A 16,563-nucleotide genomic window follows, 5' to 3' on the forward strand; every position below is an offset into this window, starting at 1 on the left:
TAATTAAGCCTTAATGAACAGTTCAACAAAAATCGCTTCTTCTCAGTCAGTTCCTCGCCATTTTGGATTCTTTCTGGCAAATACGTTGGTATTCCTAGGGTGTATATAGCTTCTATATAGTGTATATAGTTTGCGATATTTATTGCGCTCAGTTTAGATCATTCCTTCTGGACTAGAGTGAGCTACGTCGTGATTGACAGTCTGGTTAACTGCGTTAGTCTTCAGGGCAGAACTACGTAAATAAGCAAACATCAGACAGCAAACAATCAGGGAAAGGTGAACATTATGCAAATGATTTTTATGTAATCAGTCCTTCAGTGTTTACAAAATACAAATATTCTTCTAACAGTGAAGCTACTTTTACAGTGGTGCAGTGCTACTACTGTGTAGTCAGATGTCAGCTAATTTGAGAACTGCAACACTTTTTATATACATATTGTTTTGTTTAGATTTTTTTAGAACTTTAAGCATGTAAGGAATAAACCACGATAGCATGCTGGTATACAGGGAAACAAGCTTTTACCGTTACCACCCTATTCTTGATTGTTTTTCTATAACAGCACAATCCACAGCATTTTATTCCTGTTCTTTTTATCGCTTACATTATAGCAGCAATAAACAGTCATTCCATCACTAGTTTTACTCATTTTTTCTCTCTCTCACTCTAGACAATCACCCTGGAATTTACCTTGCACCTGACACAACGTCATGGCCATGTGTTTACAGAAAATGAATCAGCTCCTTCTGAGCAGTCAGAGTTGAGAATTCCACAGTCTCTGTGGGTTCGTCTCCTGTGCAGTGGAGCTTTTATTCACACCTTCCTCTCCTACACCGTGTTCACGACTTGTTAACTTGAGTCCCCCATCTCTTCTCCATTTAATTAACACCCCTTTGGTAACCTTGCTTTTTGGCTCCTTTCTTCTATTATTGTCTTTTTTATTTATGTAATGTCATATCCCAGGCACACTGACATTCCAGTTAAATATTATTCAATAAAAGCTTTGGCTCGTTTATCTTCTTATTTAAGCTGAAGTGGTATCAGTCATAATCTGTCTGGCAGCATCAGCAAATCCTGTACATCATGAAGCAGACCTATTCTCAAATCCATATCTGTCAGCTTTGATCAGTTATCCCTTTTCATTCCTCACACACAAACATGATCCAGCCTTCAATTCTGGCAGGGGGTCTGTAATTTTTTTTATACTGCAACCCCCCCGAAAATCTTAGCAAGTGAAAATCTCATCTCATCTCATCTCATTATCTCTAGCCGCTTTATCCTTCTACAGGGTCGCAGGCAAGCTGGAGCCTATCCCAGCTGACTATGGGCGAAAGGCGGGGTACACCCTGGACAAGTCGCCAGGTCATCACAGGGCTGACACATAGACACAGACAACCATTCACACTCACATTCACACCTACGGTCAATTTAGAGTCACCAGTTAACCTAACCTGCATGTCTTTGGACTGTGGGGGAAACCGGAGCACCCGGAGGAAACCCACGCGGACACGGGGAGAACATGCAAACTCCACACAGAAAGGCCCTCGCCGGCCACGGGGCTCGAACCCAGGACCTTCTTGCTGTGAGGCGACAGCGCTAACCACTACACCACCGTGCCGCCAGCAAGTGAAAATGATCTCGTATTTCTTATTATTATAAGATTACACTCAACCAAATAGACAACATGGCCAAAAGTATGTGGACGCCTGACCATCACACTCGTACGTATAATGGTTCTTCTACAAACTTTTGCCACAAATTTGGAAGCACACAATTGTATTGGATATCTTTTAGGTGCTTTTGCATTCCAATTTCACTTCACTGGAACTAAGAAGCTCAAACCTGCTCCAGCACGACAATGCTCCTGTGCACAAAGTGAGGTCCAGGAAGGCATGGTTTGCCAAGGCTGGAGTGGAAGAACTCAAGTTTCCACCAAAAGAGCCCTGACCTCAACCCCACTGAACACTTTTGAGATTAACTGGAAAGCTGATAGGCATTTTGTCAGATTAAATGTTATCAATTTTAATAAAACTTGGAGACGGTGTTAAAGTAATACAAAATAATTCCATCCATCCATTATCTGTAACCGCTTATCCTGTGCAGGGTCGTGAGCAAGCTGAAGCCTATCCCAGCTGACTATGGGCGAGAGGCGGGGTACACCCTGGACAAGTCGCCAGGTTATCGCAGGGCTGACACAGAGACACAGACAACCATTCACACTCACATTCACACCTACGGTCAATTTAGAGTCACCAGTTAACCTAACCTGCATGTCTTTGGACTGTGGGGGAAACCGGAGCACCCGGAGGAAACCCATGCAGCCACGGGGAGAACATGCAAACTCCACACAGAAAGGCCCCTGTCAGCCACTGGGCTCAAACCCAGAACCTTCTTGCTGTGAGGCGACAGTGCTAACTACTACACCACCGTGCCACCTGCTACAAAACATTTGCAATTTTAATACTGTATAATGCATTGGAGGGGTTCCTGGCTGATTTGAATGTGTACAGTACTGTTATTTATTGAAGTTGTAGAGCTTTTTTATTCCTTTACTTTCCTCCAACAGATAATTTATGGTCCAAGTTCACAGTATTTATATGCATTTTTGAGAGATATTAAGGTTTGGATTGAACCCATTCAGTTCAAATGATCAGTCTAATAGGCTAATAACTCGAACTCAAAAATAAATATAATTAGTCTGATAATGCTGTTTAAAAACCACTCTGAGAACCAGTACTCAAGGAATTGTCATCGGGTTATGTTCCAAACATGGCCATCAGGAGGCACCCTTGTTCTTAGTCCCTATTGTGTCTCACAGGAATCCAGCCCATGTCCAAAGCACATTTTTATTACTTCTGGTTTTAATAATAATGCTGTTTTGATTCAGGCCAGCTGATTTCTAGGAATGTTTACACCATTTCCATTTAACTGTTGCACCATTCCAGATTTATCTCTTGTGAGTGTTTATGCTTGATGTTTGTGTGTGTGTATTTACAGTTCTGTGCAAAAGTCTTAGGCACATGTAAAAAAAAAAATGCTGTAGACCAAATATGGCTTAAAATAATGACATAAAATGTTTCAACATTTAAAAAAAAATACTATAAATAGTAATCAGTAAGCCATAATAAATGAAACAAGGTCAGTGTTTGGTGTGAGACGACCCTTTGCTTTAAAAATAAATATAAAATCTCATCTCATTATCTCTAGCCGCTTTATCCTGTTCTACAGGGTCGCAGGCAAGCTGGAGCCTATCCCAGCTGACTACGGGCGAAAGGCAGGGTACACCCTGGACAAGCCGCCAGGTCATCACAGGGCTGACACACAGACAACCATTCACACTCACGGTCAATTTAGAGTCACCAGTTAACCTAACCTGCATGTCTTTGGACTGTGGGGGAAACCGGAGCACCCGGAGGAAACCCACGCGGACACGCGGACAACATGCAAACTCCGCACAGAAAGGCCCTCGCCGGCCACGGGGCTCGAACCCGGATCTTCTTGCTGTGAGGCGACAGCGCTAACCACTACACCACCGTGCCACCTAAATATAAATTAATAATAATAAATAGTAGTCTCAGGTACAATGAGTGCAGTTTTATAAGGAAATGAGCTGTAGGTTTTACTGAGCATCTTACAGAACCAGCCACAGTTCTTCTGGAATCTTTGTCACACTCGCTTCTTAATTTTGCACCAAAACCCAGTAGCCTTCATTATGTTTTCTTTTTGAATCTGAAAATTGGTTTCTTATGTAATATGCTGCTCAGATACAAACTTTTTTTTTCCTGTTACATTTCATTTTGTGCTGGAAAACGAACATTTGGACTCTTAAATGTTTTTGTACTGACTCGATAATGTAAAAATCCTAAAATAGAAATCTATAACAAAGTTTGTATGAAAAAAATAGGGTGTCTAAGACTTTTGCACAGTACTGTATACGTGTGTTAATCTGCATCGTCTTGTCTCCAACAGCTAGTAAAAAGCCGGGCGAACCTCTGATCATATCTGACATAAAGAAAGGAAGCATGGCTCACAGGTATGGCTACATTTCAAGATTCCAAAGGACATTATTTAAAAATAATGAACCTAAACATGTGGCTCTGAAAAAAGACAGAACAAACTGTCTTCGAAAGTCAATTTTTGCCTCCTGTAGTGTTAGAAAACAGATGCCATTTCTTCTGGAACATTCTTCTTGGACATTGAAATGGATATCAGTGCTACAACTATTGTGTAGTTGACAGAAACATAATTTGAGTCATGTAGTAATTTCTTTGTTTTTGTTATCTCTGTGTTTTGATCATTGCTAAATGATTAAGTGTGAAAGTACAGGGTGTTTCAAAAAAAAAAAAAAAAATATATATATATATATATATATATATATATATATATATATATATATATATATATAATTTGAGATGTAAATATCCCAGAAACTACATAGTCTAGGCAAATGAAACTGAACAGGCTTAATGTTGAGCAATATTAGATTTATTCCTCAAAATTTGAATGAGAAATTCAAAGGTATGTGGATTCCATGAACGATTTCACAAATTTTCAATATTCGCGAACCCGCTCGACTGTCTCTTCCGATGCTGGTGGCTGTCCACATCATTTTGCCCTGCACAGGCAGCCTTCTTCTTTGAACTTTTTGTGCAGTGTCCAAATCCGCATTGCAGTTGGTGCATTTTTAGAGAATCCATCCATCCATCCATTATCTGTAACCGCTTATCCTGTTCTACAGGGTCGCAGACAAGCTGGAGCAGATCCCAGATGACTATCCCATTTTTAGAGAATTCGCTCATAAATGCACGCTGCACGGTCTTATTCGACCATGTTCAAGTGTACTCTAACACACAAAATGCCTTTTCTTTTCCAGTGAATGGCATTTCTATACCTAAAATATAAAAAACATCCATCCATCCATCCATCCATCCATTATCTGTAGCCACTTATCCTGTTCTACAGGGTTGCAGGCAAGCTGGAGCCTCTCCCAGCTGACTATGGGTGAGAGGCGGGGTACACCCTGGACAAGTCACCAGGTCATCACAGGGCTGACCGAGATAAACAACCATTCACACTCCCACCTACGGTCAATTTAGAGCCACCAATTAACCTAACCTACATGTCTTTGGACTGTGGGGGAAACCGGAGCACCCGGAGGAAACCCATGCAGACACGGGGAGAACATGCAAACTCCACACACAGAAAGGCCCTCGCCAGCTACTGGGCTTGAACCCAGGACCTTCTTGCTATGAGGTGACAGTGCTAACCACTACACCACCGTGCCACCAAGATAAAAACAAAAAACATTCAACATAAAATTTTACCTGTTTCCACACATGCTGTTAAAATTTGAGGTCAATTGATTGTGAACTGGCAAAGTTATTAGATTTGTGAAATATCATCACATTTTTTTTTAAGCACCCTGTATGTCATGTGGCAGTGTATGGTTTGGTTTTTCAGTATTCTGATGTGACCTTTTAGTTCTCAACTTGTTATAGATCATTTTATTAATAATGGGTTAATGTTAATGAAAACCAGCACAGTTGATAATATACTGTAAATAAATGAGAGCATCTTTTATTTATTATTAATGGCATCATTTGCAGGTTTTTCTGTATTTGTTTCTTTTCCGCTGTAGAACAGGAACTTTGGAGCCTGGAGACAAGCTGCTAGCTATCGATAACATTCGACTGGAGAACTGCTCGATGGAAGATGCAATGCAGATCCTTCAACAGAGTGAAGACCTGGTCAAGCTCAAGATACGCAAGGATGAAGACAACTCTGGTAAGTATAGATAGGTGTGCATGTCTGTGTTCAGGTGTGTTTAAACCTTGCACTGCTATGACAGCAGATGAATCAACACCTTCTGAATAATTTAAACAGAACATTCAACAGTACTGTGTTATTAAGAAAGTAAAGGGTGTAACAAAGGTTTATTTACTGTATCTGTCACTATATATGTCATGCTCCATATATCCAAATAGAAGAACCCTTGAAGAACACAGACCTCCACCAAGGACAATAGTCAACTCTTCTATGATATACAAATCTGCAAACACAGCCACTTTATATGTCTAGATATATTTCCAAAACTATTAGAATTATGTTCCTAAATGTGTATCCCAGAGGATTACTGGTATCTGTGAATGTGGGTTATAATATGGAGTCATCATATTTCTACATTGGCTATGTTGTTTCACTATTTAACTTTCCTGGCATCTACTGGATTTTAATATGCACAACATTTTTGAGTGCAGACTTCCACCAAGGCCAAATGCTGTATCTTGCAAAGTTAGTGGACATGAAACCAGAGACATTATAAGGAGGGAGAAAAACCACTTAAAGAATCCTGAATAGAAATCAATGGGAAAAGACCATAACGCTAAAGATGGTGGTTGTATGCACATATGCTGTTGCCTCCCCAAAAAGCCAATCATCTGATGAAGCAGGAAGTATATTAAGCCAATTGTTTTGTTGGATTGATGCAAACGCACAGTTGTACATGTGTAATCGAAGTATAACTACCTCATTACAAACTTGGGCATGTATAGTAGAAGTATAACCTGTAGGGGGAAAAAAGCTTTTTAAGCCTTTATTTTGGCACAAAGTCACCAAACTTTTAAAGCAGTTTTTAGAAGATTTGACTGATTCTATACATGCACTTTTATTTCCTGGTGCCCATTGAAAATGCTGTTATGGGTCTCTGCCCATTCATTTATGGCCCTTTTCCACTACCCTTTTTCAGCTCACTTCAGCTCGCTTCAGCTCACTTCAGCCCGACACGGCTCGCGTTTCGACTACCAAAGAACAGCACGACTCGGCTCGCTTCAGCCCTGCTTAGCCCCTAAAACTCGCACCGTTTTGGAGTGGGGCTGAAGCGAGCCAAAGCGAGCCGAGTGAGGCTGGGGGCGTGAGCAGACACTCCCCTGTGCACTGATTGGTGAGGAGGAGTGTCCTCACATGCCCACACACGCCCCGCGAGCACGCTGGGATCTGTAAACACCGTAAACCCGGAAGAATAATAATTACGAATTACGAGAATTTCTGAAGCCTTATGCGCCTCGCCTCATCTGTACGCTCTTGCCAGTATCTGTTGGCGTTGTCGGTGACAACAAGCCACAGAACCAAGACCAGCAACACTAACGACTCCATGTCCTCCATGTTTATTGTTTACTATTCGGGTCGTGAGACTACCGCTTAAAAGCTCACTGATGTCACTGTTTGCGCTGCTTAACGACATCACGTGACGTCCACTCACTTTCGCTAACTCCACCCAATGTGTCCACCCACTTCCAGCCAGCACGGTTCAGCGCGGTTGTAGTCGAAATGCAACTCCAACAGCCCCACTCAGCTCGACTCAGCCCAACTCAGCACGGCACGGCTCAGCCCGACTCAGCCGCGTTTGTAGTGGAAAAGCGGCATTAGAGTCCCCTATCCGTAGCCATAACTGTGCTTTCAATGGCCACTAGAACATAAAAATGTATCTTGTTAGCTTGAAATAACTGCCCAGGCGCATTATCAAGATGGCTGACAAGTGACAAGGTTTGCCTATAAGGACTTTGGTGAAACTAAATAAATGGATCTGTCCTATGATTTGGATCCACTCCAAAATTGAATGGGTTCTTCCTTGGTCCATGCTACATTCTTCCACCAAGCTTCATGAAAATCGGGTCTGTAGGTTTTGTTCAATCCTGCTTACAGACAAACAATCAATCTGCACCAAAAGCATAACCTTCTTGATGGAGGTAAATATTCATATTTAAATATTTTGTATCTGTATTTGTCTTTAAACTAGAAGGGGTTGTAAAATGAACCCTAAACCCTCTGGAAGCACTAGAAAACAGTGGGGGCTCTGACAGTTTCTCAAGCTCAGCTGCATCACATGAGTTTATAATTAGTCTCAAATGGAGATGTTTTTATTTATATCACTCGCTATTATTTGCCACCTATATCCATCTCATCCATCCATTATCTGTAGCCACTTATCCTGTTCTACAGGGTCGCAGGCAAGCTGGAGCCTATCCCATCTGACTATGGGTGAGAGGCGGGGTACATCCTGGACAAGCCGCCAGGTTTTGCCACCTATAGTTTCTGACAATTTAGTTGGCACTATTTCCCAAAATATAAACAAACTTGTAGCCTAATTTAAACTGCCATTACCCTCAACAGGCAGTTAGTAATGACTGCAGAATGTTCATGGTAATAATGAATGTGGTCTTAGTTGCAATGCCATCTACACTCAACAAAAACACCTGAAACAAATAAAAAAGAATAGTGCACCTCCTGTTCGTATCTGTATTTAATTAGAACACACTATCCGTCATCATCCTCATAGTTGGGTGTCGGCGATCCAGAAAGCCATCAGCTAGCTTCCATGAATTCTCTTGGTGGATTATAGCACACCAGAGGGACCCAAACCCTCATCTATAGTGCACTTCCTGTTCGTATCTGTATTTAATTAGAACACACTATCTGTCATCCTCATAGTTGGGAGTTGGCGATCCAGAAAGCCATCAGCTAGCTTCCATGAATTCTCTTGGTGGATTATAGCACACCAGAGGGACCCAAACCCTCATCTGGTGGCAGGTATACATACACATGTATGGGCAATTTAGAGTAGCCAATCAACCGAATCCGCATGTCTTTGGGAGGAAACATGCAAACTCCACCCAGAAAGGCCCCAGTCACTGGACTCGAACCCAGAACCTTCTTGCTGCAACGTGATAGTCCTAACCACTGCACCAATGTGATCTGTTCATTCTGACAAGTAGTTACATCTATGAAAGAACTCGTATCAATCAGACTCTCTGTAATATTACTGTCAGCCTTTTCCTGGACTCTCCTACTACATCCATTTTGACATTTTGATTGCATCATATTTTGAGAGATATTTCATCTAAAACAGAATTGTTTTCTGAACTTGGCTCAGTCTGAGACCATGTGTGTTGACACAGCTTTGCTTTGAATGATCTTTACACCCCAGGATATTAAAAATAAAACCCAACATGTGTTGCCCATATTGAGGTTTGGGCAAACATGCAGTATCAAACCCTGCCACCTGGTGTTGACACAGACTACAGAATAAAGATACGTCACTGAACATGTCTTATTCATGAACTATAGCTGGGAAGAACTAGATATTTTAAATTATTTTAAAGATTTTTTTTTAATTTCACACATCCTGATTTACATATTCATGTGAGTCATGGCTAGAGTTTAAATATTGCATTTTCTGTCATGTTACCTTTATTTGTAAAAAAATTCAATGACCCATTATTTTACTCCATTTTGATATGTCTGTTGCTGAGTGTGCTTCATTGTGACCTGATTCTTAAATCTAAATGCTGTATGTGTTATTTGATGGTTACAGGGGCAGATCCAGGAAAATGGGAAGGGGGGGGGGCGTTAATCTAGTAAGGCTGGGGGTCCAGGGGCCGTCAGAGGCCCTCGGAAGCTTTGCAGTTTTTAAATGCCCAGAGATGCATTTTGAGTTGTCGGAGACATGTTGTAAATGAAATCTGTTAAAGAAAATTACCATATCAAAAATATGTTTTAAAAGTAGGAACTTTTAAAACCATTTTATTAGTCACTGAAAATGATATTGTCAGAGTTGCAGGTATATGTGTAGAACATAATTACAACTGATATATGGTAATATTTATGAAAGTTGCATTGTCATATAATGCATTATCACATGACATACAACAGTGTAGTACACTGACCACAAAACAGCTTATATCAATAAATTATTACTATTTTAGCAACTGCAATCTGAGCTCCTGCTCAGGACATTCAATGTATATATAATGTAAGTGGCCACTTAAGACAGAGTTTAATACCGAGATAACTATCAACAAAGACTGCAAGAGTTGCATGTCTATAATACAAAGTCATTAACTGCAATCTGAGCTCCTGAGTCTAATAGACTGAGATAACTATACAATAATTGTGTGAGTTGCATATGAACAAGTCCTATAATAAGTCTTAGTTCCCAAGACTCAGGAGATTAATAAAAAGCATCCTTCTTGAGTGCTTTGTAGCAGACATGTTAATAACTTTGTCATAATCCGGTTTAATGTCCCTGTGGATGAACAGGAGGATCAGAGCATTTAGGTGCTCTTCCAGCATAGTGCTCCTATACACGTTCTTAATGTACCTGAGAGAGGGATTCATGCTTTCAACCCCTGCAATAGTTACAGGACAAAGCAGCAACAGATACAAAATCATGTGCACAATCCAGCTGCTGCCATAAAAATCAAAGTGAGGCTCACTTTCAAAACGGCACGTGTACCATGTACATACACAGGGTATAGTGAGTACAAGGATACCCTATTAATGAATACGAGCAGTAGCCGGACAGCTGACGTATGTGTACACAGTAAGCCTGCTGCAGCATCTTATCATACTGGCTTGTAAACATGTGTGTTAATGATACCATAACCATAAAAGGATGGTGCACACCCTTTACATGCAGTATACAGTGCAGTCCAGGAATACAGGATGTTATGTCGATGCACGAAGTTCCCGTGCCCTGTTAAAATCCAACAGGACTCGCCCAGCTTGCTTTTCACTGCATTCATGTCACGAGTGAAAAAAACCTAAGCAAGGGCCTACTACTAAATATAAATTTATACAATAAACTCTTCAGCTCAATCCCACATAATGTATTTTGTTTATTTTTTAAAAACTTTATTAATTAAAAAATGGGGGGCACATTTCAGTATCTGCAATACAATCAAGTCCCAATTCCAAGTAGCCTTGGACTAAAACTTTTTTTTTTTGGACAGGGGGCACCCGCCAGGTGTACGCCCCCTTAAATCCGTGCCAGGGTTATATGCACAAAAGTCACAAAAGACCAGGAAGTAGAGTTGTTATGATTTTTTGCTGTTAACTTCAGAATTTTAGATTTCAAACCGCTTTGTTAGAATTATACACAGGACCATGGTTCCCATGGTATAGAATATGCACAATGCTTTTTGTATCATAAATCATTGATTTATTAGTTATTTAGATACCATCCATTCAATGACACCTTGTCACAATATTCAGTGGGAGGGCTAAACAATTCTACTACACTACATTATATTAAAGGCATTTAGCTGACACTCTTTCCCAGAGCAGCCTGGGGAGCAGTTGGGGGTTAGGTGCCTTGCTCAAAGGCACTTCAGCCATTCCTGCTGGTCCAGGGAATCAAGCCAGCAACCTTTTGGTCCCAAAGCAGCTTCTCTAACCATTAGGCCATGGCTTCCCCCCCTTTGTTCCTACCTATCAGTAACAAAATATTTTATTATGGTGGGAAGCCATGGCGTAATGGTTAGTGAAGCAGCTTCAGGACCAAAAGGTCACTGGTTCAATTTCCTGGACCAGCAGGAATGGCTGAAGTGCCCTTGAGCAAAGCACCTAACCCCCAACTGCTCTCCAGGCTGTTCTGGGTATGTTGTAAGTTGTGCTGGATAAGAGCATTTGTTAAATGTCATTAATGTAATGTATTATCAAAGCATAATGGACAACCGTTATAGCATGGGATCTCATGAAAACATGGACACATCTAGTCTATAGTCTCAAGCACTCACATAACACATAGACATTTGGCCTAATTGTCACACTCCTCCCTTTCTCTGCAGATGAGCAGGAGACATCAGGCTCCATCACCTACACAGTGGAGCTGAAGCGCTATGGTGGCCCCCTGGGCATCACCATCTCAGGCACCGAGGAACCCTTTGACCCTATTGTCATCTCAGGCCTCACCAAGAGAGGTCTAGCTGAAAGGTGATTCCAGGGAAAAATTAAATGTCTGGGAAAATCCATGAGGTTAATGACCCATGAGTTTGGTTATCTTAATTTTCTACACTGTCCTGTAATTGCAAAAAAAGATAGTGAGGGGCATAAATCTTCAAGCCGAGTTTTATGGCTGTTGTTTAGCCTTTGTAAAGTAATCACACAAGCGGTTAGTGAACTTCATGAGTCACAATTAGTGTTTCTAAGAAGCTAGACGAGATCAGGGAGAAATGTAAATTAGAAGATGATTGATCTTATCAGGTGGGCGGCACGGTGCTGTAGTGGTTAGCGCTGTCGCCTCACAGCAAGAAGGTCCGGGTTCGAGCCCCGTGGCCGGCGAGGGCCTTTCTGTGTGGAGTTTGCATGTTCTCCCCGTGTTCACGTGGGTTTCCTCCGGGTGCTCTGGTTTCCCCCACAGTCCAAAGACATGCAGGTTAGGTTAACTGGTGACTCTAAAAATTGACCGTAGGTGTGAATGTGAGTGTGAATGGTTGTCTGTGTCTATGTGTCAGCCCTGCGATGACCTGGCGACTTGTCCAGGGTGTACCCCGCCTCTCACCCGTAGTCAGCTGGGATAGGCTCCAGCTTGCCTGCGACCCTGTAGAACAGGATAAAGCGGCTAGAGATAATGAGATGAGATGATTTTATCAGATCACGCCACTGATAGTTCAACTTTATTGAGCCATTTGAAAGCCGATGGTGTTTCCGCTCTTGATTACATCTTTGTTTTTGACCTTTGTTTTACTGTAGGCAAAAAGTGGATTTTTTGTTTAAAGAGCTAGCATATTGTCTTGAAAATGTTTTGTAGCTTGTTTTTTTTTTTGTCATTCTAGTCATATACAACTATATAATTAAATTAAATCATGAATAAATGAAAGCATTTTCTAAGGCCCTTGTTGCAGTATATTATGGAAAGGGATTGACAACAACACAGTCAATCTTAGTATTGATCATGAATATAAACAGAAAGATTGGATAGAGTGTCTTGCAAAAGTATTCATTGCCCCTTGGTGTTTGTCCTGTTTTGTCACATTACAAGCTGGAATTAGAATGGATTTTGGAGGGTTAGCACCATTTGATTTACACAACATGCCTACCACTTTAAAGGTGCAAATTGTTGTTTTATTGTGACGCAAACAATAATTAAGATGAAAAATCAGAAATCTGGAGTGTGCATAGGTATTCACCCCTTGTATGAAACCCCTAAATAAGAGCTGGTCCAACCAAATTCACTTTGTAAGTCACATAATTAGTTGAATAAGATCCACCTGTGTACAATCAAAGTGTCACATGATCTGTCACATGATGTCTGTATAAATCAACCTGTTCTGGAAGGACCCTGACACTGCAACACTACTAAGCAAGCAACATGAAAACCAAGGAGCCTCCAAACAGGTCAGAGACAAAGTTGTGGAGAAGTATAGATCAGGGTTGGGTTATAAAAAATATCCCAAACTTTGAATATCCCACAAAGCACCATTAAATCCATTATAGCAAAATGGAAAGAATATGGCACCACTACAAACCTACAAAAAAAAGTCATTGCTTAAGAAAACAAGTTTGGAGTTTGCCCAACAGCATATGGCAGACTCGCCAAACACATGGAAGAAGATTATCTGGTCAGATGAGACTAAAATTGAACCTTTTGGCCATCATGGGAAATGCCATGTGTGGCACAAACCCAACACTTCCCATCACCCTAAGAACACCATTCCTACAGTGAAGCATGGTGGTGGCAGCATCATGCTGTGGGGATATTTTTCATCTGTAGGGACAGGAAAGCTGGTCAGGACTGAAGGAAAGATGGATGGCACTAAATACAGGGTGATTTTGGAGGACAACCTGTTTGAGTCAGCCAGAGGTTTGAGACTGGGACAAAGGTTTACTTTCCAGCAGGACAATGACCCTAGACATACTGCTAAATCTACACTGATTTGGTTTAAAGGGAAACATTTAAATGTCTTGGAATGGCCTGGTCAAAGCCCAGACCTCAATCCAATTGAGAATCTGTGGCATAACTTGAAGATTGCTGTACACCAAAGCAACCTATCTCACTTGAAGGAGTTTGAGCAGTTTTGCCTTGAGGAATGGGCAAAAATTTCAGTGGCTAGATATGCTAAGCTAATGGAGACATACCCCAAGAGACTTGCAGCTGTAATTTCAGCAAAAGATGGCTCGAAAAAGTACTGACTTTGGAGGAGTGAATACCTATGCACACTCCAGATTTTTGTTTTTTTCATCTTAATTATTGTTTGTCATAATAAAAAAAATATAATTTGCACCTTTAGGGTGGTAGGCATGTTGTGTAAATCAAATGGTGTTCACTCCACAAAAATCCATTTTAATTCCAGCTTGTAATGCGACAAATAGGACAAACACGAATGGAGATAAATACTTTTGCCAGACGCTGTAAATAACTGGTTAGAGAAAAAGATTTTCTCTAACTTGTAATTTAATAATATGAAATTATTAAGGCTACACTGCATGCAATTTGTGGCCATATCTATATAGTAAATTTAGTATTGAGGAGATGACTGACACATTGTAGGTCACGCGCGTTTGGTTTGAATCTGTTTAAGTGCTTTGTGGTTATTTTTATAGAACGGGGGCTATTCATGTTGGAGATCGAATCCTTGCCATTAACAATGTGAGTCTGAAAGGAAAACCTCTGAGTGAAGCCATCCATTTACTTCAAATGGCTGGCGAAAGCGTGACGCTGAAAATCAAAAAGCAGATCGATGGTAAGTAGCAGTTTCTGCAAAGTTGACATGGGGCCATCAAAATTCAGGTATTCAGAAGTCAAAGTGGGTAGTTTCAAGCTCAAGGATAGTGTTGAGCTTTCGCCACAGAACATATATAACATAACCGCTATAGAACATAATTGTTATTCAGATTCCATTTCAGATTGCATGAAAGTATTGTTAGATTATACAGTAATTGTTTGTTGTTTTTTTTAGTAGTTTGCTGGCAAATCTGAGGGAAATATAATATTCCTCATAGTTTCCTCTCATTTCCATTGTCAGTCAATATCATTTCCACTCGTATACAGTGGCATGCAAAAGTTTGGGCACCCTTACTGAAAATGTCTGTTACTGTGAATAGTTACAGTAAGTAAGCAGAAGATGAACTGGTCACCAAAATGCATAAAGGTAAAGATGACACATTTCTTTTCAGCGTTTTCTGCAAGATTTGTGTATTTTTGTTTTGTACAATTGGAGAGTGAAAAGAGAAAAGGAACACCATGTGAAAGTTTGGGCACCCCAATACATTTTAGTTCTCAGGTAACTTTTACCAAGGTTCCAAACCTTAATTAGCTTATTGAGCTGTGGCTTGTTCAAATTCTTCATTAGGAAAGGTCAGATGATGCAGATTTCAAAGCTGTATAAATTCTCTGACTCCTCAAACTTGTCCCTAAAATCAACAGCCATGGGCTCCTCTAAGCAACTCCCTCGCATTCTGAATAATAAAATAATTGATGCTCACAAAGCAGGAGAAGGCTACAGGAATGTAGCAAAGTGTTTTCAGGTAGCTGTTTCCTCAAATTGTAATGTTATTAAGAAATGGCAGTTAACAGAAACAGTGGAGATCAAGGTGAGGTCTGGAAGATGAAGAAAACTTTCTGAAAGAACTGCTCGTTGGATTGCTAGAAAGGCAAATAAAAACCCTGTTTGACTGCAAAAGACCTTCAGAAAGATTTAGCAGACCCTGGAGTGGTGGTGCACTGTTCTACTATGCAGCGACTCCTCAACAAATATGACCTTCATGGGAGAGTCATCAGAAGAAAACCGTTCCTGCGTCCTAGCCACAAAATTCAGTGTCTGAAGTTTGCAAATGAACATCTAAATAAGCCTGATGCATTTTGGAAACAAATCCTGTGGACTGATGAAATCAAAATAGAACTTTTTGGCCACAATGTGCAAAGGTATGTTTGGAGAAAAAAGGGTGCCAAATTCCAGGAAAAGAACACCTCTCCAACTCTGAAGCATGGGTGTGGATCGATCATGCTTTGGGGTTGTGTTGCAGCACAAGGCACATTTCATTGGTCGAGGGAAGCACGGATTCGAATAAATACCAGCAAATTCTGGAAGCAAACATCATACCATCTGTAAAAAAGTTGAAGTTAAAAAGAGGATGGGTCCAACAATAAGACGATGATCCAAAACACACCTCAAAATCTACAATGGAATACCTCAAGAGGCACAAGCTGAAGGTTTTGCCCTGGCCCTCACAGTCCCCTGACCTAAACATCATTGAAAATCTGTGGATAGATCTCAAAAGAGCAGTGCATGCAAGACAGCCCAAGAAACTTGTAGAACTGGAAGACTTTCGCAAGGATGAGTGTGTGAAAATCCCCCACGTAAGAACTGAAAGATTATTAGCTGGCTACAAAAAGTGTTTACAAGCTGTGATAGTTGCCAAAGGGGGTGTTACTAGGTACTAACCATGCAGGGTGCCCAAACTTTTGCTTCAGGCCCTTTTCCTTTTTTGTCATTTTGAAAATGTAAAAGATGAAAATAAATTGTTTTTGTTTAAAATATAAAGGGAATGGGTCATCTTTAACTTTATGCCTTTTGGAGATCATTTCATCTTCAACTTGCTTAACTGTTCACAGTAACAGCAATTTTGACCAGGGGTGCCCAAACTTTTGCATACCACTGTATAGTATAAGACACAAAATACTGTGTGTTGGCCAGCTAAATTATTAATTTATATATTCAAAGTTTATAAGCATGAACCTAAGATATTAGCTGAGTATTTTCTTAATTTACAAGGATTTATATGGAATA

At 40.6% G+C, this 16,563-nt stretch overlaps 1 protein-coding gene across 1 annotated transcript in view; it reads left to right on the forward strand.

The window, feature by feature from the left end:
- grip2b (glutamate receptor interacting protein 2b) overlaps positions 1–16,563 on the forward strand; it is a 455,064-nt gene that overhangs the window by 399,681 nt on the left and 38,820 nt on the right. Inside the window, exons 15-18 of the mRNA XM_060909766.1 lie at positions 3,968–4,031; positions 5,637–5,782; positions 11,623–11,767; positions 14,378–14,517. Coding sequence (XP_060765749.1) covers positions 3,968–4,031; positions 5,637–5,782; positions 11,623–11,767; positions 14,378–14,517 — 495 coding nt within the window. The remainder of the gene's footprint in view (positions 1–3,967; positions 4,032–5,636; positions 5,783–11,622; positions 11,768–14,377; positions 14,518–16,563) is intronic.

This window comes from Neoarius graeffei, chromosome 26, assembly GCF_027579695.1.
Source record: "Neoarius graeffei isolate fNeoGra1 chromosome 26, fNeoGra1.pri, whole genome shotgun sequence".
In the NCBI taxonomy this organism is placed as follows: domain Eukaryota; kingdom Metazoa; phylum Chordata; class Actinopteri; order Siluriformes; family Ariidae; genus Neoarius; species Neoarius graeffei.